The sequence below is a fragment of the Rutilus rutilus genome (genome assembly GCF_951802725.1).
Source record: "Rutilus rutilus genome assembly, chromosome: 14".
Lineage (NCBI taxonomy): Eukaryota > Metazoa > Chordata > Actinopteri > Cypriniformes > Leuciscidae > Rutilus > Rutilus rutilus.
This window is the reverse complement of record NC_140219.1, coordinates 17,680,717-17,708,343: the sequence shown is the minus strand read 5'-3', so window position 1 is coordinate 17,708,343 and position 27,627 is coordinate 17,680,717. Positions and strand designations below refer to the sequence as shown.

The window sequence follows — 27,627 nt, the reverse complement described above, 5'->3', positions numbered from 1 at the left end:
GTGCTTTATATCTTAACAGTGTCGGGACCGTACAGGCCGTAACTCTGCAGCTCAGTGTAGCTGCTGTCTAAGGCAGTGCAGTGAAAGGCCTGAGTGGCCCGCGCAGACACCTTCATTCTGCGGGACTCTGTTCTGGACTTGTAGCAGAACTCCACCAGGGCCACCAGCATGGCCAGACCCAGACCACCGATCAGAATGTAGAAGACCCCAGCCACATTGCTGAGGCTAAGAGCACTGGTCTTGTCCTACAGGAGAAGGAACAGCGTCTTAGATGAGAGTTACTGTATTACACCGTTAACAAATTCACATGGACAAAGACAATACAAGCATTCCTGTAAATTACATATACACTTTTATGCATTCATCACCAAACATCTAAACATAGACATTGAATATAAAAGCTAAAATAAGAACTGTCTAGAACAATGTTGCAAGTTTGCTTAAAATGTTTCCTGCTCAGACATGACCTGAGTATATAATATCATTAATATAATAATATAAAGATTTAGTTTCGGTTTTGACTGTTGAACTGATATCTTGCATTATTGCTAAATGATATGCACAAATCAATAATACTATTCATTATGAAACATCCTATTATATTAGTAACTAATATAAATATATTATATTAAAATAAATGCTATTATAATATTAACTAGTAAATAATTCAATAAATGTTAATACTATTGATGTTAATATAATATAAACAACATAACTAAAAAAAAAATTTATATAATAAAATATAACTGTTAAATTAAGGGTTGTCATTTAGGCCTTAGGAACATGCATTCATGCAGTAACAGTCTGTGTTCACCTTTGACTAATTTAACACTTATTTATTTATCCCACTAGTTAGCATAAATTACAATCTTTTAGAACATACACACACAGTATAACAGCTATAAACAAATGTTTATATTAGTGGTTGGCACCCATGCAGCCCAGGCCATGAATCTAAGGAGATTTGGATATGTAGCTGTTCAAAGGTGATATATTTCCTTTATAAAGGACAATAACAATCTAAGGAGCTTAACTGGTGTGGAACCGGTTCTCTAAGAAAGGCAGGTAACACTTTACAATAAGGTTTCATTTGTTAACATTAGTTAACTAACATGAACTAACTATGATCAATACATTTTTTACAGTATTTAATAATCTTTTGTTCATGTTAGTTAATAAAAAATACAGCTTGCTCATTGTCGTGTTAATTCACAGTGCATTAAGTAAAACTTTTGATTTTAATAATGTATTAGTAAATGTTGAAATTAACATTAACAAAGATTAATAAATGTTGTAGAAGTGCAGTTCCTTATTAGTTCACGTTAACTAATGTAGCTAACTAATGTTAACTAATGAAACCTTATTGTAAAGTGTTACCGAAAGGCAATCTAAGGGAGATGTGATGTGTGTGTGTGTGTGTGCCATGCAGGTGGGTTTGGTGCGGTGGGGGTGTGTGGCGGCCGGGGCCTATGACAGCACAGACAGCTGTCCACTGGGTTTGCATCCAAATACATGCACACTCCAAGGGCAGACAGAAGGAAGAACACAGAGGCTGAGAACCACAAGGGGGCTTGACTCTTACGGATGATCAGAGTCTCTCTCCAGAGCTCCATTCAGACCACCAGGCTATTTTAAACAAAGTGTGTGTATCATACAGTGAGTCATCCAGTCTATAATGATGGCCTTTTCACCTCACGACTCCAGGAGCTAGACATACTATTACTTACAATTGAATTAATAATATAAAAATCCTATTAAATATTATAATTTTGAAATACAACATTTCCCTGACTTATTCAAAAAATGGGAAGAAACCTGTCAACATAAAAAAAACAAAGGGATATGCTTACAATTTAATCTAATTTATTTAATCTTAGAATGTAAGTTATTACATATACACAAATTTGTCATTTCTGACAGGACAAAAATAATAGTCGGAAATGTTCAGAATTGCACATTAACATACTACTCTTAAAACATCTTCATTATCACTGTTTTTACTGTATTTTTGAACAAATAAACGCATTCTTGGAGCGTAAGAGACTTTTGATCGGTAATGGATAACACTGCAGGGTGCAAACTGCAATACCACAAAGAAATGCACACAACTTGACTTTCCATTTCCAGTGTGATGAATGAACAAGAAAAAAAGAAAGAAAAAAAAGCTGTTTTTGATATTTTTTTTACCTGACTGTCAAAAGGTAAGCTTTTGCTTTTACACAAAATCTAATTAAAAATGCAAAATGACAGTGTCTACTACCAAACTGGTAACTGGACACCAGTCACATGCATACGGAAGAGGACACAATTTTGTATACTTCAGACCTAGCATGTCTACTTCTTTGCTTGCTAGTTTAAACCTGTAAATTGTAAATTAAACCTGTAAAAGTCAATGAAAATACCAGCAGTTTCAATTTAAATCATGGCTAAAATATTTTCAAAAGCCTTTTATTTTGCCCTCTGCCAGCCCAAATGAAAGAATACAACTCTGGAGAGAGAGTAAGAGCCGCCCATGTCCAGATTCCTTACTGAACCTTCTGAAAGGGTTCTGGGAAGGCTAAACTGAGGGGAACAGAGCAGGACCAAATGTGTGAACTGACCTTTCTTCCGGAGTCCTTGCTTCCACACTCCCCCTTATCGTACCACCATTTGTTTTTCAGTTTGTCTAAGACGGCTTGCTCACTGAGTTTCAACACCGCTAGGTTAACTGGGATTCTTCAACCAGGGAAATAACATAAATAACATTATCCATGTTATTTTATGTTATTCAGCACACATTAAACACATACCCATCAATATCAACTCAACTGTTGTGTGTGTTTTTTTTATTTTTTTTATTGACTGCACACATATCAGAAACATGTTGGTAGTTCATAGTAAAAGTGATATGGGTTAATACTCCATCTAGCGATGCTTCCTTGCTCCCTGCTGCAAGATGTGCATTATAATATCACTTTGGGTAACCGGCAGACCGCAAACACTCCATCTGGAATAACTTGAATGTGGTTGGCTATTACTGACTTGCCATAATTTGATCAAAACTTTACTTGCTATTAATCAAACAAAATTTGCTAGAAGTAAGCTCAATTTAGATCATATTGTTTTCGTCTAGAGTGTTTGGTCGGCGTGAGTTGCCGGTTACCCCCCATGGTAGTGGTGGTTTTACCCGTTGGGTTTGTCACATTGGGGCTGACCTTGGAATCACCTCCTCCGCTGCCACACTCTCCCTTGTCGTACCACCATTTGTTTTTCAATTTGTCCAACAGGCCTTGTTCATTCAGTTTTAACACTGCCAGGTTTACTGGGTTTCTTGAAACGATAATGAAATAATATTTTGGTCAGTGTCAGCCCAGATAAACCATTTCAGAGACAGTGTGATGGGAGAACAGACTCAAACTGGTTTGAACACAACAGCCACTGCTCTATGTAGGTTGAAATGTTAAATGCATGGCAATTGCAGTGGTTTTGCCCTGAGTCTGTATATAAAGTATGTTAACATGTGTTTTAATGGAGAACAATGCTTTTGTTAGTGGCCTTTGAGAAAGACAGGTTTTATAAAGCACAAAACAAGACTTCTTCAGACAGAGGAGAAGAAAAAAGATGTCCTTGGTTTTTGCCATCTGCATTTGGTTCTTCCCTTTTAGGGAATTGTAACAATGTGAATCTAAAACAACAGACTAAAGACATTAGACAAATTATTAAAGTGATAGTTCATCCAAAATTTAAATTCTGTCATCATTTCTCACCCTCAGACCAAACTGTTCTTTCTTTTTTCTTTTTTCTTCTGTTGAATACAAACAGAATACTTTTTCATGAAATTGCTTATTCCAATGAAAGTGAATGGTGACCAAGGGCTGTCAAACTATAAAAACAACAAAAACAGGGCCATAACAGTGGTAACAGTGCATATATATATATATGTGAGTAATATATATATATATATATATACACAGTATGCGTGTAATATATACACATACATATATGCATATATATATATACACTGCCCGGCCAAGTCGCTGTTTGGATATAAACAGGCAAATACTTAAAGAGTCTATGACTGGATTATTATTGCTGTGATTATTATGTTTCTAGCATGTTATATGTTTGCCAACAGTTCTTTTAACCCTAATTGATGGAGTGTGTAGCTTTTCATTTCTTAAACAACCATGTAGGAAGACACATCATGGCTCAAATGTCAAGATTCATCAGGCTTAAATTGTCAAAGAATGTTTGGGAGGGAGCATGAAGAATCATTTTCACATCTAAATTGCCACTTCTGAGTCCTTAAATTCATCGAGAGACTTTGGGATGTGCTGCAGTAGACTTTACAGAGTGCTTGACTCTTGCATTGTCAATGCAAGATCTTGAGCAAAAATTGATGCACCTCTTGATGAAAATAGCATCACAAAGAGGTGCATAAATTTTTGGTCAAGATCTTGTTACTACGATTTTGGAAAACTGACTGGCTAGCTCATTTCACAAACAATGCAATGCACCATATTTTAAAATACACAAATGTAAAGTAAATATAAGATTTGAGAGCTGCAGCAGATATGTTTATAGGTATGGGCTACTTTTATGGTGCTTTTTGTCATTTTTGGAGCTGGGTCACCATTCACTTTCATGGTTTAGAAAGGAGCAGCATGAACATTCTGCTAATCTTCTCTTTTTGTGTTTCATAGTAGCAAGACCATTATACATAACATGACAGAGTAGATGATGATAAAAATAGAATTTTTGATTTTAACCCCCCACCCCCCCACGACTGATATCAGGAACCACATCTGAAGCGTGTGTCTCTCTTTTCATCTTCTCCTTCATCCTCAGGTCTTAAACACCCCTTACAGTTCAAGGCACAAATATACATCTCCTCACGACCCACAGAATCGGCTGGCCGATCTGCATTGTGAGCAAATGTCGTCTGCAGCTCTGCCTGTATATGGAGTGATTGTTTGGCTTGATAAAACCCAGGAATTCTTTCTAATCCCAGAAGTACCAGAAAGAAAGAAGTCAGAGAGTGTCTCAGGAATGAGAAACAAAAAGCTACATTCAGTTTGATGATCATTTGCTTCAGGAGGTGGCAGTGCTTTGGGTGAGATGATTTCATTGACTAAACTCAAAGAATGGCACAGATGAATAGAGATAAAAGGGCGCACATATCAATCTTTAGGGCTGTCACATCTTGACTAAAACAAACCGATTTAAGGTGTCAGTTTGAGATAAGACAAGGAAAATGTGGAACAGCTGTCAAAATGCACCAAAACAACTGATTATTCCATCAGTCAGTAAACCTATAAAACACAGTTAACCTATAAAACACAAAGTGAAGTACAAGGTAAAACAAGTTCAAAAAATCAATTAACATCTGTGTTATGAAATGTATCATTAAAGCAAGATGAGACTAGCGGAATAAAAATATTTATTTCTCAGAATTGCGTGATATAAAGTCAAAATGATCTTTTAAATCGTTTTATTCTGAGGCGTAAACAAGCTTCCATAGATCTGTGCCAGATGTCTATAAATAATACAATTGGTTAAAATGCAAAATTCAGTAAAGATACACAGGAGCATTATTACATTTTGACAACTGCACCACATGGTTAGTTCAGCAAATCACAAACAATCTAAACGCTCAATTCAGTGTTTATTGATTTTAACAGAGAGAGCAAAATCTCCCATCGTCTTTCACATGTTGAAATAATGCAGTAGGTTCCCATATAGAATCTACCGGCTCATGTAAACGCGTCAGTAAGGGAGTTGCTCTCTCTCAAAATCAGATATACACCGCAGAGCTGGTAACTCAAGAGAAACACATTTATGAATCCATTTCCGAGCCTCTTTCACTCTTGCTGTCAATGTAATGGCAAGCTAGTATTACATTTAATTCGAGTCCTGCTCTAGGTGGCAAGATGGAAGTCATTTACATCTTGTATCTGATGTCTCTCTCTTTCCCACTCCATCCACCCTCTATGTTCGCTTTGCTATAAGGTGACCCAAAAAATGTCTGTACAATTGCTATGAGGTCGTTTCCCCAAGGAGCTTATCTTATTAGAGAGAGATGGAGTTATTGAGGTTATTTCAACAGCTCCAAATTGCCCTTGTGAGGCCCTTTGCACTGCAATGAATGTAATATCATGTAGGCCATGGTGTATTAGTCAGATGGGTACATTCAAGCACAATAAATGTGACGTTAATGATGGTGGTGTACAATTGAAATAACAACTGTTCACCTTATATTGCAGAGAATATAAAAGAAACATGTTAATGTCGACATTCATCTTTAGAAGTGGCTTGCATAAGAATAACAACTGATTGCCCAATTTCTTTCATGCACAAGTCACTCGGGTGAGAATAGAGCTTTCGTAATTCGGAATGAAGGAGAGAAACTGAAATTAGGATCCAGTAGACCTATAGCTTCAAAGTGCCTGTCGTGAATAATGTCTGTGGTGTCTCAATGGGCTCTGCCGAGCGGCGCTGCTGTTTAATGAAAGGACGGCGAACACACGTGTTTCCTAAAGAGCTTCTGAAGAGGGCGCATCATTTTCCTGCCGTTTCTTATGCAAGCACTTCTGGTGGAGTGTGTTGAAAACCCCTTCAAGCAACATGAGGTAGAGGCGGGATTTTGAACAGCTCCACACACATATGTACACCCACACAACAGGATGTTCTGTTATAGCAGAGGCTGCTCAGCACAGTACTTCTACCCTCGCCCTTGGTTCAAATGATCATGTATAACGTCATTAAAAAGTCCTTCAAAAGAGAAACCAGATGAGTTCACTGAAGCCACACCAATTTGGCAAAAACCTCCACCTTATTCACAAACCACCCGGAATCCAGGCACTGAATGTGCTTTTTTTTTGTTTAGTTTTTTTGCGCTGTGCCGCGAGTATTAAATTAAGTCACTGACATTCTCAGCACAACCCTGTTGTTTTGCTATGAATGTGTCTTATTTGCAAAACTCAGCAATATTTTCCTGCAATCATGTCAGCAAAAAGAAAAATCATCAAATGATGGAGAAGAGCACATATAGTTCCACATATAGATTATGCAGTGTACTCAAGCACACTTGGCATTTAAAAGAGCTGATTTAGGTGCCTGGACTGCAGTGAGAGAGTGATGCTATACCGTTTCAGTAAAGTATAGCAGATTGCATTAGTTTGCTGAGTCCTTCATAATCTGTTCAGAACTGGCTTGCAAAATTGAAAATCTATTTGTTTATTTGGCCATGTTTGTGCTGTGACATGATTGGCATACTTATTTGAATGAATTCCCGTCTCTTTTCTCTTTTGTTTTTTATTTAACTAGTAGATGATGTAAACTTAGATGTAAAAGTTTTTTTACCAATTTAGTACTGTATCCAGCCTCTACCACAACTGAACCACCATCTGAAGTTATTTTCATAATGGTCAAATACAGTCAGCATACAGTGGACAGCTGGCTTTACCTGAGAGCTGATCCTTTGGGGGTGGCGATGCCGTAGCCTTTGGAGTCCAGGTTCCCTCCGACCTTCATAGTGTCACAGGGTTTGCGCTGCTCGATGTACTCGTTCATGGTAGACTCCAGCAGATAGGCATACTTCCCCTTGGACTTCCTCACCCGTATAACTCCTTCATCTGTGGTTTTCACAAACACTGAGGGGTCTGCTGATTTCATATAGGACCACATCTTCTCAAAGACCGCAATCTTTGACCTCTAAAAGAGGAAAGAAAGTGAAATATTATGCATTTGCACACTGTAAAAAGTGGTAACGTGTTTTGCACTTGTTTTACAATTGTTTTGAATTGCCTCTAATGTAATATAGCTGTTTGTGAATGTAAAAATCAAAAAAGTTTCAAAGATCAAAGTGCATGATGAAATGGAGTTATCGTTTCCCAAAAGAACGAACCGATTCTGAACTGCCTGAAAGAGTCTAGCCTTACTTCCGAAACAAACCTACATAGGTTTGTAGCAAAATAGCATAATGCCAGTCTATGATCTTCAATGAGCCGCTCTCAAACACTGCAGTTGTAGCTGAGGTCTGGAACATGTTGAGAAGATGCTGTTTTCTGCGCTGGGAAAGCAAGCAATGCATGCATTTCAAAAGGATGAGGACTCGGGCTCATATAGATATGATAAAACTGATGCTAGCGTTACTGTTCGTATCATTGTGTATTGAAGCGCTGAGGAAGCCTCTGGAGCTGAAGTTCAGCTATGGTAATGGTCATTTCACTACGCGCTGTGAGTAGTAGACCAATCACAACATACTGGGCCATCTGACCAATCAGAACAGAGTAGGCTCTCGGAAAGGATGGGTTTAGAGAGACTGAATCTTCAAACTGACCGGTTTGAGAAATGAGGTGATGCGCAATGTATATTGTATATGTGTTTTTCGATCTTGGATGCATGTAAAACTCTTGTAGGGCACCTCCAAAACAAAATTAGGAACCTTTAAAATAGCATGATAGGGTCACTTTAAATTTCAGTTATGCTGAATAATATCTTTGACTTAAAGGTATAGCGGAGGATTTTCCCGAATTTTCGAAAAGAACCGCCCTCTCCACTTTTTGAAAAAATGCACATGCGCAACACTCTACCTGCTCCCGAGAGGGAACGCCTATTAAACGTGTGCACGAGAGAGCATGCACGAGCCTAGTTCTCCTCGTGCACGCTCTGTTTACAAGTTGCTGTTGGCATGGCTCATACAAGCCTACTTTCTTTTACCTGTTGAGTAGAAACTTCGCGACTGAGGCATCAGTGGGAAGCCCAACCTGTGCTTTTAGCGCACGCCAGCGTGTGAAATATTCTCCCAAAAACACTCTAACTCAAAAACATTCATGCAAGACAAAATGTAAAATGCCCTTCCGTGTTTTATTTACTTATTATACTGATCGATTGAGTGAGGACTCAAGACATGATCTGCAATGGAGAAGTAGCTTGTTGCATTTGTGTAATAAATACTATGTGAACACATTGGAATTATCAAAAATGAACACACAAGGTTTTAGAACATTTCAGCGTGATACCTTTTACCATTTGGTCATAATTATTTTTGACAAATTGAGATGTTTACCGTGTCTGCGCGGTGCGTGACTTGTGCCAGGGCTAGCATCGCTAATTATAGCTTACATTAACTTTTACTAGCAGTGATTTTAAATGGATTTCTCCAAATAGCATGCCAAACTTTACCTGTCGAGGAGAAACTTCGTGACTGAGGCATCAGTGGGAAGCCCAACCTGTGCTTTTAGCGCACGCTAGCGTGTGAAATATTCTCCCAAAAACACTCTGGTCTTGTTTCTTTCTTCAGAGGCCTTTCTCTTCTTGTCATACAATTCGTAGACACTTTTTCTCTTGCGACCCCCAACCCGGTGAGAACGGGCGAGCTTCAATGAATGGCTGAAACCGTAGCTCACCACACACATACACCCGAATGTGCGCATGCGCAGAAAGCGAAAACTACCCAGGGACGAGCACGTACGACGGCCTTACGTAAACATATCACCAGAATGATTGACAACTAGGAGGACCAATAGTCTTGATGATCCACCCGGAAAAAGAAAATCCTCCGCAATACCTTTAAATAAAGATTTTTAGGTTAACATTTCCCCTCATTCACGGCGCCTCTCACCCTAAAAAACTCCTTGGTGGAGCCGGCGTCTAGAGTCCCATAAGCAATCTCAGTCTGTTTGGCCAGATCCTCTGCACTCTCGATGGGGGACACCATCCTCTCCACTGTGAGAAAAGCAGCTAGGTTGGCTGTGTATGAGGAGATGATGATTAAAGTGAAGAACCACCACACACCACCCACGATACGGCCAGAGAGAGACCTGTGGAAACATACACGTATATGTGAATGCAAATAACTTTTAGTACACTTAAAATGCCATGTTTAAAATGTGTCTTTGTATTATAAAACTAAAAACCAAACCAGCTATTTTAGAGAAACTAAAACACACAACTGGTTTCAAATTATATATATATAAAAAATTTTTTATTGTGTGACAATTTCTAGTTCTCAGATGTTAGTGGTGTAACATGGCCACAATTAATTAAATTTAACATATAATGCTGTGGTGCCTAAATTCACTTCTAACATTTAAAATGATTGATTTTAAAGTGTTTTATTTTTAATTGACAGTACTTTTTTTTTAAATGTTTTTGAAAGAAGTCACTTATGCTCACCAAGGCTGCATGTAAAAACAGTAATATTGTCAAATATTATTACAATTTATAATAACTGTTTTCATATATCAGTGATATCAACGTTGATAAAACTTGAATGGTAGTGCACATAGACAAAACATTACAGAAAATTAACATCAGTCATAATCAGTTATCAGTCAACAAGAACATAATTATCGGTTTATGAGTATCAGACAGAATTTCACTCAGGAACTGAATATTTTGTATCTGTGCTGCTAAATAATTCAGAGAAACTAATGGAAATCACATGCTCAAATGGAGATCCATTATGAGTTTATCAAGTGTACCCATTCAAAAAATCTCATTTCTGTGGAGCACTGAACATTTTCTTAATCCTAACTGCATTACAAATACTGGCCGGCATGTACTGTAGCTTCTCAATGCACACGTCGATGCTTACAGTGGTCGGTGGTCTAGTCTGTTTGATACACTACTCTCTGACTCCACTCAGCTATAAACTCTTAGTGAAATGTGCTGAAACGAGATAAGGACCATCACAATACAACTCACCAGCAGCGCATTAATCTCACGTTTAGAAAGTTGCCAGTATGTTAAAGTAATACATGCATGTTAATTGTCAGGGATTAATGGTGATGAGAACACTCAGCCGCTGCCATTGTAATTGCACTTAAACCAATAATAAGAATATGAAAAATAATACGAATAAACCCTGAAAACAGCAATTTGTCCAAATTTGTCTAAGCAGTACACAACAAGACACGGTGTGTGAAAAAAGTTCCAGGGAAAATAGCAGTTTGATGTGTGGTGGAACAGGAAAAGCTGCTTTGATAAAAACACAAACAAAAACAAATGCACGGTTTAATCGTTTAAGCTGTGAGGGAAGCGAAACCCATCGTGATGAAAGGCTGTCAAGATTGCAACAAACAGAAATATAAAGGCAAGATCCTGTGAACCCTTTGAATCTGCAGAGATTGTCAAAAGGGCAAACACAAATATATTTAAGAGAAAGAGCATAACGGATATTTGATTTCATTCTTTAAAGGCTGGACTGAGATATCTCAAATTCAATATATATATTCAAGATATATCAAATTCCAATTTTACAAGGAAAAACAACTTCACCCCTGGCTAAATCCTGGCCAGAACACTGTGACAAGTATATTATTAAAGCATCTCTTAGTTTCTGCCAGATCTTTGGGGGTGGTCTCTAATCCCGTGGCCTGAATGAAGCTCAGACAGGCATACGAGATCAGTGTAATGTCTCTGAGGGAGTTCTAAATGGTCTACCTGCAGGACTATAGAAGAGTTCCTGGCAGCCTGGCGGCATAATCTTCTCTCTCTGCTGGAGTTAAGAATGGGGTTAACTGTCTACATGGTGAATCCACCTTGATGGGTGTAGCCAGGAGACACTGAAAAATTGTGGTGTAGGATTTCATTTGAAAAGGTCTTTACAAATCATAAAAAAAAGAAGCAAGCAAGCAACACATGGAATTAAATGTGACATTTTGAAATAGAAAAACTTCAATAGCATTTGCTTCCAATAATCTTTATTTAGAACTTTTAAAAAATCATTTTGTTTTACAGTGTAGCTAACAGGTCTATGTGCAACTAGGGATGAAACCGAAACCGAAACCGAAAACTCTGGATGCACTTGGCCGAAAACCAAAACCGAAAAAAAAAATAATAAAAAAAGATTAGTTTCTTATTTTTTATTTATTTTTATAATTGTATTATTATTAGACTTTTAAATTAAATGCAGTAATTTTACTGAATCTGAATAATAAAAGATAAAAAAAAACTACAAGCCAATAAAACAAAATAACCACACTTTTATTTAAAGTAACAAACAAAAATTGGACAGAAAATAGCCCTATTAAAAAAATATTAAATATCAATATATTGTTCTTCATTCAGTTCTATGCAACATACTCAGATTTAACAGATTTATTTCTTGACTAATTATCAAAATAAAGTATAGTCCTATAAAACTATTATTATCAGAGCATGTGAGCAGATAGCAGGGAGTGGATCAGTGAACGAGATGGTAGCGTCATTTTACCAGGGTTGTCCATCACTGCTATACACACCATGTTACAGCACAGGGCTATTGCAAACAGAAACAAGTCTACTACAGAGAAATTTCATGTCCGCGCGTTATTTGAGCAGACTTTGCTTTTCCGGTGAGCGTGATCGGTACATGAGTGGAGCATTTGGGCCGTGAGCGACAGAGCAGAGCGCACTACGCTCACACACGGAGCAGAAAATTGAGCAGAGCGCGCGCAGCCGCGCACACACACATGGAGCTGAAAGCAGTGCGCGCACAAGGAGCGGAAAGCGGAAAGCGGAAAGCGGAGCCACTCGCGAAGTTACAAAACATGCAGATCGCTGAACACGGAGGTGCGGCCGGCACATTTTCGCCGTAGCTTTTTTTCTCTTTCGCCCAAAAACTGAAAATGCAATTTTCGGCCGATAATTATCGGCGGCCGAAATTTCGGTGAATCCCCATGTGCAACAGTTGGGTTCCGAAAGTAAAAACTTGATTTTGAACAATAACTTATAAACCTTTAAAGACAGACTTACTGAGAGCTATACAAGGTTGTTAATATATGGAATTTGCTTCTGCTGAAGCCGTCAGTCTTCATTATTTCATCTTATATTTTTTACAATATTTGTGTTTAACAGTGAAATTCCTGATGAAATATAATGGTGCTGTACAGGAAATTACACCAATCAGAGAGTCAAAAAAAGCAACATGCTCCAAAATAGCTCTTTAGCTCCGCCCACTCCCATGAAGCACTGCCAAAGTCATAATCAAGTCAAACTCCCATACGCCTTAAAAATACTGTAGGTATATAGCCTATGCATACTTTGCAATAAATTTAAAACTACTAATTTATGTTGATTAGATTTCTCCATCGCAATGCTTCATGGGATTGTAGTTCTTTTCCTCACTAAAACCGTTAAGTACACAGTCTTGTACTTGTCCTATTTCCAAAATATTTTTTGCTTCAAATCAAAGTTTTGTTGTGATTCACTTCGTAGCTGATTGGCTTGGTTCATGGCTTGGTATAACTCTTTTAACAAAGACTATTTTAAATTCCCAATAAAAAAACCTTTTCTTACCTTTGTTAAGGTAAAAAAAATAAAATCCGAGATTCTTACTCATGTCTATATTTCATTTCCGTGTTCTCTCATTGCGTGAAATGTGTTTACAAATCCAGCTGTGTACAGAAAGCTATGTAAGCACCTGTAGGATGGGAAATTTATTTGCTGAATGGTTTAGTACACAGCAGTATTATAATATAATGATGGTGGTAAATCAATACCAGGCTACACCGTAAAAATGATTCACGACAGGACTTGCCAAAGTGTGTTGAGTTAGCGCTAAACTGGTCTCATGAAGATGCTGATGTGTTGTGTCTTCTGTTTATTCAGCTTCATAATTCATATTAGCTAATTACCATTAAATACGCTATACATATTCTGACAAATACACAGCATGCCATATTTACAACACCAAGTAGCGATAATCAAATGTGAAGGCATACTGAAGTACATTTATTTGCGGAAATAAAATGGATGACTCAATACTAAGGGATGTCTTTGATTGCATTCACCATATTGTGATTTTAATAACAGCTTGATTATTGAAACACTGCAGAACGCTGCACACAGCAAATGTGAACCATCTTAACACTTACTTTGCATGGAAAAAATATGAACTAAAATAAAATATATATTTGATGAAAAAATATAAATTTAAAAATTTAAAAATTAAATAAACATAAGAAATATTTCCTTGGCAGCTAAGTAAAAAAAAAGTTTAAGTACTAAAATTATTAAAACCAAAACTGAAATAGAAATAAAGCTAAAAATAAATAAATAAAAATAAAAGGCACAATCAAATTACTAAAACTTAAACTAAAATAAAAAATAAAAAAAGCTAATTCAAAATAATAATAAATACTATAATAATAAATAATACTAAAAATAACACTAACTATATACTATTGTATGTTATATATTGTTTAAATGATAGTTAGAAATGAAACTAATATATTTTCAATTATTCATATTTAAATGCATTTCAAAATATTTCGAATATTTTTTTCCCCTTCTTGATTTACACAAGCACATTTATACTGAGATTCAGGGACCCACAGTTTTTTTTTTTTTTTTTTTTTGCAATAACCGTTATATTTATATTTAAAGAGCTTTGTTTTGGAAGGAAAAAAAGTAGCCTGCGGTGTAAAACAACAGCTTTAAGCTCAAGCGGAAGCCTTTTCCAATCGGCTGTATCAGAATTTAATAAGTGCTAATCCTTATAGCTAGTGCCCACTTCAAGCATGTGCACTTTAAGCAAATCTTTTAATCACCTAATATGCATGAGCCAAGCTAATAACATGTATTTTTTCCCTCCCGCAGTTTTCAGATAATTCCTACACCCCTGAAAACATCAGTGGGCTGTGGAAAAAAGCCCAAGTCAAACTCTGCAAATATACCACAGGCAAAATGTGCTCAGGAGGCTCGGGCACCATACATTTGAAGCTGGCAGAGGGAAATGCAGCTCAGTGCTCTGATGTTGTTTGACAGCTTTTGCCGGGCGCCGTTTGAGCGGTGTGAAGCTGACACACTGATCTCATTCCTGGTCACATGTCAGAATCTCTCCGTGCTTAAATCCAAGCTGCCGCTCCCTCTACCTCACTTCCTCAGTATTTACGCTCTGCATGTATGGAATGAGATGATTATGCAAATGCCGTTTACTGCAAACGACTGCAATTAAAAGGAGAGAAAAACTGTGAGTGATTTCCCTAATGTGTACATAATATGCTAATTGCAGAGCACATGTATGTGACTCGGTATGTAGAGATATGAAACTGCTGTGTTTTATTTGTGCACTTTTAATTTCATAAATCTCACAGGTCATTATAAAACACGCTTGGCTCAGAGTCTCTTATTTAGATGGATGTGTAAGTGTCTTATGAAATCCACTGCTGAGATATAACTGCCCTCCTGTGTTATATAAATGATAGCCATAATCTTCTGCACTGCCCTGTTCAAGATAACTTACTACTGAAGGTGGCCCGGATATTTGTGGCTATTGACTCTCCCTGCAACAGCATATACACACACACACACCTAGAACCAGCATTAGATACAATATGCACCTAAAAACACAAATCATCCCCTGATAAATCATGAAAACCAATGAAAGCCATACATTCTTATGCAAATTATGACTTTACAGACACTAATATGGCACATAAACCCGATTAAAAAAACACATGGCTTTCTATAGTGGGGACGTTTCATTGACATGCCAGCTAATTACATTTTCAATACCGAAACCACCGTCACATAAACCTTTTTACATTTGACTGTTTGACTGTTCTTCCATCATTGTGGGGACATTTGGTGCCTATAATGTAGGCTAAACCTGCCTCTCCCCCACACACACAAGCGGATGGTGGTACTCAGTCAGCAGTGCTCTCACACTGTGAGCTGTGCCACTCCAGAGGAAACACCCATGTCTTTCAGCGTTGCCATGGCAGCGCTCTCTTCTCTCCAAACAGGCGGCTGAGATGGGTTTTGTCACTGGGCAGCTTTCTGTCCACACTCGAACTGACTGAAACCCGTCTACAGCCAGCGTGCTTCTGTGTAGCTCGGAGAAGCCCACTGTTTGTCCGCTGCATGTTTTCTCTTTTCATCTGTCTGACATTGAATTGAATATCTGTTATTCTAGTCTCTACCCATCTGACTCTGAGTCCCACACAGAAATGCCTTTCTCCTGGGGAGGATGTAAAGCAGATGACAAAACTATATATCTAAAATGTCTAATGTCCAGTACACATTGTACGATTTTGGGCTGTCCCCACGATTTCTGTGGTTGTGGTTCCTAAACGGTGGTCCTACGTCATACAGTGAGAAAGGTTCAAAGACGGTCGTTGTCACGGTCTTGCGACCAAAGACAGCCTGCGATCATTTTCTGATACAGAACTTTAGCACGATCATCTCACAGTGTGTTTGCTGCTACGATCTGCGTACGATCTACTGACCAGCCAATAAAAATGCAACATGAAATGGCACATTAATCAACGCGCTAAAACTTAAAAATACTTACCTCCAAGCTCCATTTGCAAATCTGACATGCAAAATTGGCCTCTTATGCCTAGACATAACCGCGTCCATATTCTCTTTCACTTCCTCCTCTTTTTTCAGTGCACATAAATTGCCAAAGTGTGATTCATCCTGCTCTATTTGTTTACCACTAGCGCAAGCTGATGACGTTTTATTCTTATATACTAACTTGCGTCGTAGCCTACTATTCAATAGGTGTCATCATCGTAAAGTCTAACTGCTGTACATGTCGTCCCAGATCCATGTCATAGAGTCAATATTTTGGTAACTCTGAACCATGTAATTAAGTAAGTAAATAAATAAATAGACAGTGTTGGGCGCATTTTAAGTCTAAGGTTTATGTTTTAGTCTGTTTAGTTTCACTGGTTCTGTACTTTTCCTGTTTCCTGCTATTTGTATGTTGACCCAGTTTTGCAGTGTGTGTCTGTTAGTTCACCTGTTGTTTATTTAGTTTCCTTGTTTACCCCTGTGTATTTATACCCTGAGTTCTGTCTGTTCACTGTCCCGTGTCGTCTTTAGCTAAGTGGTTGTGTGTTTTCTCCCCGTGATATTCTCGTGTATTTCCGTTTTTTTGGGATTATTATATTAAAGACCGTTTGTGTTATCTCTGATCATCGTGCAAATTCATTACAGCCACAGTTTAGCGTGACAATAAGTAACGTGTATTACGTAATCAGATGACCTTTTTGATGTAAGAAGTAACGCATTACTTTATACTAAATGTACATTTGGGTTACTAAGTATTTTAAATTAAAGTTCTCTTTCTTCTCCATAACGTAGTCACATGTGCACTCACGCGTATTTTTGAGGCATACTAATAATTATAATACATATTCAGAATTATACCATTAAAGAGTATAATCAAAACACAAAGCAAACAACACATGGTATGTGTGTAATCATAAAGAGAGTTAGTATTACAATGAATTTGTACAATTATTTAAAGGGATACCCAAAATGAAATGTTATCATCATTTACTCACTCTCATGTTTTAATGTCTTTCTACTGTAGAACACAAAGGAGATAGGAAGCAGGAAGACAGTTGTTTTTCTGGAAATAAACAAGCTGATGTGAGGAAGATCATGAGCACGCAAGTAAATATGCAGAACGCTGGACACTGACTCAGGCAGTTACTCTAAATATCTAATAAGCGTTGTAACTCCTCAGAGGAAACGTAGAGAGAACTGCAAAACAAAGTCTAAGTGGAGTCCTCCAGGGACTGCTTCACTGAAGATAATTAAAAAGAAAACTGTTGCTGCTCCTGTTCTTATTGTATGTTCGTTCACTCGCTTCAGGGGGCCTGTTGCATAACACATTAAGAAAAAACAAACCTCATAAAACTGTTATCTTCTCCCCAAAACATGTTTGACAGTATCTTTTCATTTATCCTGTAAGGATCTTTGACTGACGCAATAGGATTAACTAAAAGCAGCACAAAGAAAGAAAGAAAGAAACGCATGTTGGCAAAGAATAGTTGCGTAAATGAAACATCAAGGAAACCAAACAAGTGCTTAAACTAAAAGGACAAGCTGAATTTAAAACACCAATTTGTATTGCCAAACATGGTTGAAGTCAGACTGCAGGCAAAAGTCCAATTTCTTTTTGCTCATAATGTGACTCAGATGTTTATTTTCTTATCAGTGTGAACAGCACAAACCACATGGAATCTGATCTTTTCCATTCTGATTTGGGCCACTTCCATACAGTATGTGGCTCTAGATCAGATACAGGTCCAATGCTTAGCAATGTGACCTCAGTCTAAACATTCATATGGGAATTCATGACAATAGAGTGTGCAGGTATGCAGGTTTTCGCCGCTGGTTCCTTCAAAAAAAGTTATATGGGTTTTTATGATTTTTTTTAAAATATAATATAATTTTTTTTATGACTATAATATATGACTATAATTTGCCATTTTGTTCAATAACGTAAATTACACACATCCATAAGGAAAAATGCAAATTTTGAAGCAGTTATGTTCATTTTTGAAAATGTATGTTTTTAATAAGTAACTACATTAGACAGTTTGGGGTGTGAGTGTGTGCAGTGTACGCTGCAGAACGAAACGTCAAAGTATCGTCAAGTTATGTTTTTATTTCACACATTAAAAAAACATAAAACCTCGAAAATCTCGAAGGAACCAGCGGTGAATGAGTTTTCATACATTCTGACATCATACTTGCACGACTCTATTCTGCACTAAAGGGAGGAGTCACTTTCAATTTTTTAACACAGTGGTAGTTCTAGTCACTCTGTAAATATGGGTGACAGTTGACAGTCGTAGTGGGCTATTGTATATATTTAAAATTAATGATTTTATTTCTTTTCTCCCTTTTCTGGGGACTATGGGAGATTCCTGCCAAAGACTATAAATTCATGAAGTGGCTGGGAAGATTAAGAAATGTACAAAATACAACACAATGCAGTGTTAAAAAGGACACATTTGATTGATAAAAAAAATGACAGTAAAGACTTTGTAATCTTGTTACAAAAGATTTCTTCAAATAAATGCTGTTCCTACACTGCAAAAAAATATTTTCTCACTTAGTTTTTGCTTAAAACAAGCAAAATTATCTGACAATGGGGTAAGACAAATAATCTTGTTTGTGAGATTAATAATCTTGAATTAAGATTGTTTTTTTACCCCACCGGCAGATCATTTTGTTTAATCAAAAACTCACATCATTTCTTTTTTTTTTCCCTTTTTTTTCAGAAAACAAGACATAATAACTCATGCCACAAGACAAAAATACTAAGTAAGAAAAGCGCAGTTATTTTGCAGTGGATGAACACATGCATCCTAAAAAAAAAAGTGTCATGGTTGTTTCTTGAGCAACAAACTGCCATATTAGAAAGAGTTCTTAAAGGGGTGGTTCAGGATTTTCGACATCGGACCTCATTTTCAAGTGAGCCTGGTTGTTATTCATCAGTGGAGACAGTTTTCAAAAAAATTCATCCAGTCCTTACTTTTGGATAGTTCGCCTATGCTAGGCTAGCTCGAGTCAACGGTGCACGTTAGCCTGCCATTAAAAACCAAAAGCAAATAAATTATAACCCCAGACTATCGATGTAAATGTCTGTTGAGAGAATAATGTTAGAAATCAAACTACCCTTTCATCACATTGCATTAGTTATAATTTGTTCCCTGTATTTATAAGCAGTCTACAGCAGCGGCGGAGTTATGTTTGGTTACCTAGGAAACCGAGAGAGCCGGTCCACATAACAATCACGCAAGTGTATTTACCTGCTGCTGACACTCATCACTAAAGTTACAGAGTATCTACATAGGACTATGGCCACGTTTGAAAGCTATGACAATGGCGTTATAATTTATTTGCTTTTGGTGTACTGTGGAGTGGGTAAAACTGTTTTTAATGGCAGGCTAACGTGCACCGTTGACTCGCGCTAGCCTAGCACAGGCGAACTATCCAAAAGTAAGGAAATTCCGTTTGCCATCAAAGGAAAAAAATATTTTATGATATGACCGTTTTTCTTAAATCTGATGAAATAAACATAGCCTTGCTGAGCATATTATGCTTCTAAAAAATCTTACTATTTATAATTGTATATATAATATTGAGAAGAGAAGAGAAGAGAAGAGAAGAGAAGAGAAGAGAAGAGAAGAGAAGAGAAGAGAAGAGAAGAGAAGAGAAGAGAAGAGAAGAGAAGAGAAGAGAAGAGGACAGTGTAAGATTGTGGGCCCACCTGTGTGAGGAGATAAACATTATCTTGAGTGGCTTGCATAAATTATGCCTGATGGGTAAGTTTGAGTGACAGGTCTGACATTTGAACAAGGATTTTTTTTTCTCCCAAAGAATAAATAGCACACGATTGGGCAAACTAGCCTGACTGTTACCATCAAGCGGCCAGACCACTCACCATTCAACCTATCCGCGCTCATTAGACGGGAGGAGTAAGTGTAAATTCACATGCAGATGATCACAGAGGAAAGAGGCTCTGACTACCCATGATTAAAGAAGCGTAATGGAGGTGGTTAATGCTGCTGCCGTACTCGCTCTATCGTCCTCTAGTCACTAATTAAATGTCATCACACAAACAGAACCAGTCATGCATGTCTGCTCATATACAGCAATGTCTGAGGTGACGTGTTCTAGATGGTGAAACATGTTCACCCGCAATGCGGACACGCTATCCGCAACCCATCCTCACTTGTTTATAGAACTTCAGTGACACGGAGAGAGAAGGTATAATCACAACAGCATTGTCGACTGCACTCTGCAGAGTCTGAGTCACAGGGAAAAATGACAGGGAGAAATTACACAGTCTAATTAAGATCCTCTGAAGCCGCTCTGCGCCCCATCACAGGAGACATCCACAGGAAAGTGACGTTCTGCTCTCTCTCACACCGCTGACATTTCAGCATCACGGCTGAGACAGAACGATCAATTCATATAGGAGCTCACAGAGACATATACCGCCTGGAAGTTCTGATATGCTGGATGACACACTGAGGGATTGTTCAAGATTAATCACTGTGAATCAGTTCAGGTTAAGGTCATTTTCCATACCAACATAGCAAAAAATAAGTACATAAATAAACCATATATAACCATATTCCACTGCATTGTGGGATTGTAGTTCATTGTAGTTCATCTATTGCCAAAATTAAGAAAAAAGATAAGTCAAGAATAGAAAATTATTGGAAATATACAAATCAGGAATGTTCAAATCTGTAAGGGATAATCCGGGTTTGTTTCTGTTTTAGCTCTGTGTTCTAGGTTTCAGTTAGTTTCTATGGTTTTTCATTGTTTAATTAATTTGCGCAACGGTTATTCATCTTGTTGATTGATTTTAGAATGAGCTCATCCCCAAAATGACTTAATTATCATAGAGATGAAGGAAGTCAAGTTATATTGTTTCTTCACCATTTTGGTTGATCACACCCTGAGCAAATGGTCATCATCAATTGTAGGATGGGAATGGGTGTGGGACACAGAGAACCTTCTCAGACAATGAGGTGTCACAACCTCATTAACATACAGACCACAGCTGTTGCAACAAGAGCAACTTCATTTATGTTAAGAGTGGTAAAACTGTAACAGGATAAAAGGTTTGAGATTTGGATGCTCTGGGTTCATTCTAACGCCGGTGAACCCAAGGTGCTTCGTGTACCTTGCCACTGCTATGCTGTAATAAACTGAGATCTTTGACGTCCACATAATTTTTTCTTACAGTTTGTTCTGTGTATTTAAGCCCTGTGTTTTGGGCTCATATTTTGACTACTGTGTGTGTGTGTGCATGCATTTGTGTGTGTGTGTGTGTGGTGACGGCCAACCAAACTAGCTTGTGTAGGACAGTCAGTTTGAAACATTTGGTGGAAAAAGAGCCATTTGAGGATTCAAAAAAGATTCTATGCATTAACACAATCACTCTAGTTTTTGCTAGCTCTATCTTGTAGACAAATCAACTTAATGCCAAGAATTACATAATAAAAATAATAATAATATTACCACCAAAAAGCGAGCACTCATGGTACCTAAAGTGCATGTTGCCATACAGGCGCTGCTGAACATAAAACCCATATTAAAAGGTGTGAGATGTTACCTTTGAAACTGAACTCATTATTTACTTATCCCATCTCTTTTTTGAATGACTCCCTGCCAACGTACCCATTTGTAATTATGCTTATGGTAGTAATTGTCCCCTCCAAAAAAGGAAAGGTACAATTATGGCTATGTTGATGAAATGGCATCCACAGGCAAAACTGCAAAAAACAACAGAAACCGTCAGTCTACATAGACAAGCGCTTCCTAAGGAAGAATCTGAATTGAAACGGAAGTTCATAAGTGACTGATGTAAAATGTCCAGACTCCAAACTAGGCAAACTGTATTCCAATACAGTTTGCCGTTAAAATGTTGTTAAACTAACATCGTGAAATGCACACAAATCTTAGTTAAAATAATTAGTCTTCTACTACACTGAACTTTTTCTATTGATAATTTTCAATACTGAATGAAATGTGTTTTGGATTAATAATCACTGTTTCTCCCACATTGTCCACCAACTGAGATTGTTACAATGCATGATAGGATTATTACATGTTTAGAACAGCCTATAATTCATAGAGAATACATGAATGGATTAAAAATATACATATACCTTGAATGCAATTTAAGTCACTATATGTTGGAACAGAACATAGCCACACATTTTTACCTCTCTCTTCAACTTTTTAAGAGACTCACAGATCAGACAGACGTTTAATTATATTTCTGAACCAGGAATCTAGGATATCCATCTGGAATGTTAGCTTTAAGCATCAGCGAGACTTCAATGTGTTGCCCACAGGTGCGAATGCTGTTTGGTGCCTGAACTCAGCCGTTGACATTTCTCTCTCTGAGACATACTGTACTATCTCTCCCTGTGCCCTTAAAACCCACAGCCATTGACCTCATGTTGCCAGCTTCACCCCCAATTAATTAGGTTTTTAATTGGTGACCTTTAAGAGTCCAGCAACTGTGTAGCGAGAGACACTTCATCTCTGGCCCTGCGCACCAGCAGCACTGAGTGGAAGGCTCAAATGTAGCCCTCACAGCACTTTAATTTGCCTTTCAAAGAGCTGCTGTCTTCCTCTCATTAGACACTGTGGAATTAGACTTGCTGTGTCCGGTCCAAGTGGATGTGCAACTCTATTTGATCTTTAGAAATACTGCCATATACCACAAACCAGCTGTGCAAATGAGAAATGGCTAAACTGCAAGCACATATCAGTAATCTGCCAAGAGCCACACAACAGCAGTACCGCTGAGAAATCACTAGACATTTAAACATTTAAAAAATCTTCGGCAAGCGATATATGATTGCTGTGCACCTTTGTGTCATTTGAAACTGATATCGAAACATAAAACGAGACATGATGAAGAAATCACCATAATGAAATGCAACTAACCATGTAATAGTGTAGCAGTGCCAGAGCAAAATAAACAGCTTACCAACTAATAAAAGGAAATTGCTTTCACTTTCATTTTCTACTGACATCTACTGTATGTGTGTGTGCCCAGACAAACTTTATGGTATTTTGCTGCAATTCATCTGTCACTTGGTAGAAGCAAAATTAGACAAATGCCAACATGGATAAGTTGCATGACATGACGTCATACTCGTACTCAAACCAAGTGAAGTAAAAGAAAATACAACCTAAATGACATTGAATAGGAGTTCATTTGTAAAGATAAACAGTGCATGAACCAATCAAAAAAAAAAAAAAAAAACTATTATAAACCAATTAATAAAGAATAAAAAATGCTAGGTTATTTGAACCCAAATGCTGTTTTCAGTCTGTTGGGTCATTTTATTGAGTTATTTTTTTTAAATTGTTTTTACTCAGGTACTGGGTAGTTTTTGTGTAACTCAGCTCCTGTGAATTTTACTGACATACTCCCTCACACATCCAACCAGAGCTGGGTCAGTGCAACACAATGTTGGGTAGTCTGTGCCAAACCGGTTAAAACTGCATACATCTGTCAACAGTGATTTTGTGTTCTGTTCTTCTGAGGGAAAACTTCCAGAGGGGAATCTTACTGAATGAAATTCAATTGTTTTCAACTGTGTAATCAAATGATTACAGTTGAAACGTCTGTAGTCTCATAATATACCTTTTTTCTTTAATAGATGAACTTTGCAGCAAATATCTGTTTGGAACGCTAGCCTTACAATCCCAGCATACACCAGATCTATGTGACATACTTGTCATATGTAACAAAGTTGCTGAGCACATGCAGTGAATACAGCTCCATTGACTACAATGGTAGCTCTCTATAGGTCTAGATTGTCATTTAATGAACTGGAACAGACACAAGGCCATTTCATAGTCACTGCATAGTGATTATATAAAATGAATAACCTTCAACATCAGGTTCTTTGACCCAGCACCAAGGGGGGGAAAACAACCCAGCAAATGAAAAAACCCTCACCATGTGATCTGTACAATATTTACCCAACACTGGGTTGCCAAATGACCCAGCATTTTTTTTTTAGAGTGATGTGTTACAATTTTGTTCACCATTGTACGAAAAACAATTTCAGTGTTGAGCTGCCGCTTTATGTCCGATTTAAAATCGTAAAGCAAAACCAGTTGAGAAGCGTTGAACTAAAACACAAATTGGCATCTCACCTGGGGGAGATATCACAGCCCTGCTGCATGAAAGCTCCCAATGAGAACCAGAGACTGTTGAAGATGCCAAACTCATTGCTCTGCTCCTGACTCTGCTGGTTCTGTTGGCCCTGACCCGGTTGGGCGGATGACGAGGAGGGCTGGTTAGGGTTCTGTTCAGCTCCGTCGTCATAGTCCTCTGCGTGCCACTCGTAGGGACTGAAGCGGCTGACTAGGAAAAGCACCACGCTCACGCCGATGTAGGCAAACACAATACACATCCAGATCTCATAGGCCAGAGGGTCCAGGAAAGAGAACACACCAGGCTTGGACTTGGTGGGCTTTTTGATCATGATGGAGATGCCGAGGCTCATGAAAGGCTTGGAGAAATCAATGACTTCCTCCCTGACAAGGGTTATGGTCAGTGGGGCCACAGCTACGTCAGCTTTCTGCAGAGGAATTTATGATGTTATTGCAATAAATAGCAAGTATATATTGTTATATATTTTATTAAATTACACATGAACCAGTAGAACCAGTAGAAGAAGTCAGTCTAGGACAAAGTAAATGAAGAGTGGACCTGCTCTAATCTATCCTCCATCTACAGTAAATGGCTTTCCAGGAGGATTTTTTTTCTCTCATTCCGTGTTATTATGCTTGAGGTAAAAATTTGAAGCCTTTTGGTCAATTGCTAAACCTTTTCGCATGAGGTCTGGTTTTCTCAGTACAATAATGATTAGATTTTCAATAGTGGAATGCTGATTAAAATGATTGAGATTTTATAACAGCAATTTTTTTTATTAGTAGCATAACTGGTAAAAAAGCTATTGTGTTCTTATTCGTCCTTAACACTCTGATATTCGGGTCTGGATTTATGTAGCGAGAAAATAAGATGTAGCACTTACACCATAGACAAGCTCTCCCACCATTCCATTCCACATCATGGTCTCAGCATCTCTGGCTCCATATTTCCCATCAGCCACTATTTTGAGTAGGTAGTGGTATCCCACATGTTTGGCTATCTCTGCTGCCAGTTCCACACAGTAACCTTCATATTTATCATTCCCTGTAAACTGCTCGTGGTTCTTCTTCAGCATGACATATGGCGATTCCTAGTCAGGACACACAAGTAGACGTAAATATTTGTTGTTCACTGTATATGTCCATTATTTCTTTGTAACTGACCTGACATTTCATTCAAGACTAAAAGAATATGTGAATAACTATGTATCCTACTTTATTTTCAATGAAAATCATTTGGTATACAAATGGATGTTTTAATATTTGACATAATATTTTTTACTTTTGTAATATTAACATCACTACATTTTAATAAAAAAAAATACATATTATGTCTGTAAAAATATTTTACAGTATTTAAGACAAGGCAAATAAGATAAATACAATGAGAACTTCTGATGTAGACAGCTCCATTGATTATGGCAGCAATTTAGTCATAGTCTAACTACGGTGGCCGAGAGAGCTCAACTTATCGGGATGCCTTGGAAACATTTCCGTTGTGTTCTGTTCTATTTGCAGCGCGTTTCTGTATTTGGTGGTGTTGTGAGTATTTGGAGCACACATGTGTTGTAAAACTGATGAAGATTTCTTAATTTGCGGGTGTTTTTCTATTTGCATGTGTTTTCTTCAGTTGCAGCGCGTTGAGCTCTCTCGGCCACCGCATCTAACTCAATAGACAGGCTGTAAGCATTATGGAAACCATATATTAAGACATTGAGAGCTGGGGTAAGAAATAGTTGACAAAGCAGATAAGAAATAGTGGTTTGTTACTTAGAACATGGTGAACTTAACAGGTTTATTTTCAGATGACTTTTCTTTAGCATCAGGGACATACCTGGCTAGAGTGATTCTATTTGTGGAAGGTCTGTAATATGAGTTAGCAGTTCAATTGTGATATTTCAGAAAGATTGGACATCCTGAGGAGATTACAACAAACGCCACCTGAGGCCCTGCTGACAGCTCACTCAGTAACAGGACTTTTCTAAGGAGCTCACAAATAACATAAGAGCGTATAGAGGAGGGAAAGAAAAATAGAGTGAGGTGACAAAGAATAGAAAAGAACCCCTTGCTGATCAGCCAAAACTAATCAGCCAAAGCAAACAGAGATATATAGTTTTTTGCCAAACAGCTTTTCCAGAAACAAACCTAAAAATGTCATATCTGCAAATGTTTCAGTACAACAAAACATTTGAACCCAGCTGTGCTGCAATGCAGCTGAAACAGACCTGAACAGTGGCACCATATTACCTGCTAATGTAGACCTCCGAGATGGCCTACAGTACATGCTGTCTTTCAAGAGAAACAGATCATTCTTTAGAGCACCCGTGGTGATGCCACTATTTTCAGCCTCTTTGATAAACAGTCTCTGTAGGACAAACAGCATAGCTCAGACTATTTCCTGCAATCCCTCCTACACCCTTGTGAGTGCTTAGCCCCTAACCCACACGCTGATCCATTACTGTTTCCCCCCCCCATCACCTATTCCCCCAACATCCTTCCATCAGGAGACCGTTCCACTCACTCTGCCCTTTCTCTGGCTTGGAAAGAGACGGGTAGTCCACATATGAAAGGTTAATAAATGCCCTCTGAAGCCTAACTTGCGACAGAATTGCTAAAACGCAGGCTAAGCCCAAAGATCGCCTCAAAGAAGACGAGGATAAAGAAAAGGAAAATTAATCTTTTGTCCACTGCTGGCAATTCAATCCACGGTTCCCCTTTAAGTATAAGATGAAAACACTGTGGCTGGAGGAGCAATAATGTCTCATTTACAGACAGAGCACAAAAGAGCCTTCATGCTTTTATCTGCACAGAACAGCATTACCGTCATCATACTGAGGGATAAAAACATGGAGGTGATGCATCGGCCATTCTAAGAAATAAAAAAAATGGAGAAGAACAATCATGAGAGTGGGCTCTGTCCGAATTCCTGTATTTTTGTTTGACCTTGGGGCGCCGTAATGTTGGGAAAGGTTAAGAAGATTCTAAGGGCCCTGGACCACCCATCGACAGAGAAATTTGATGCACTGATTTCTATATAAGTACATTTTAAAATGCAATTTATTGCTATAATGGCAAAGCTGAATTTTTAGCAGCCATTACTCCAGTCTTTAGTGTCACATGATCCTTCAGAAATCATATGCTGATTGGGTGCTCAAGAAACATATATTTGATTTATGTAACATAAATGTCGTTACTGCCGCTTTTGATCAGTTT

General features: G+C 37.9%; 1 protein-coding gene across 4 annotated transcripts in view; it reads right to left on the bottom strand.

Moving 5' to 3' along the window:
* gria1a (glutamate receptor, ionotropic, AMPA 1a) overlaps positions 1-27,627 on the bottom strand; it is a 73,271-nt gene that overhangs the window by 5,828 nt on the left and 39,816 nt on the right. Inside the window, exons 10-15 of one of the 4 annotated variants that reach the window (XR_014629807.1) lie at positions 25,299-25,505; positions 24,415-24,842; positions 9,605-9,803; positions 7,445-7,692; positions 3,167-3,309; positions 111-245 (exon numbers count right to left, since the gene is read on the bottom strand). Coding sequence is in view for 2 of the 4 variants with exons in the window: in XM_084430304.1 (XP_084286430.1) it covers positions 111-245; positions 3,195-3,309; positions 7,445-7,692; positions 9,605-9,803; positions 24,415-24,842; positions 25,299-25,505 (1,332 nt within the window). In the remaining 2 variants the exon portion in view is untranslated. Of the gene's footprint in view, positions 1-110; positions 246-2,600; positions 2,716-3,166; positions 3,310-7,444; positions 7,693-9,604; positions 9,804-24,414; positions 24,843-25,298; positions 25,506-27,627 lie in introns of all 4 variants that reach the window. The other 3 variants (XM_084430304.1, XM_084430305.1, XR_014629808.1) reach the window with 3 other exon arrangements.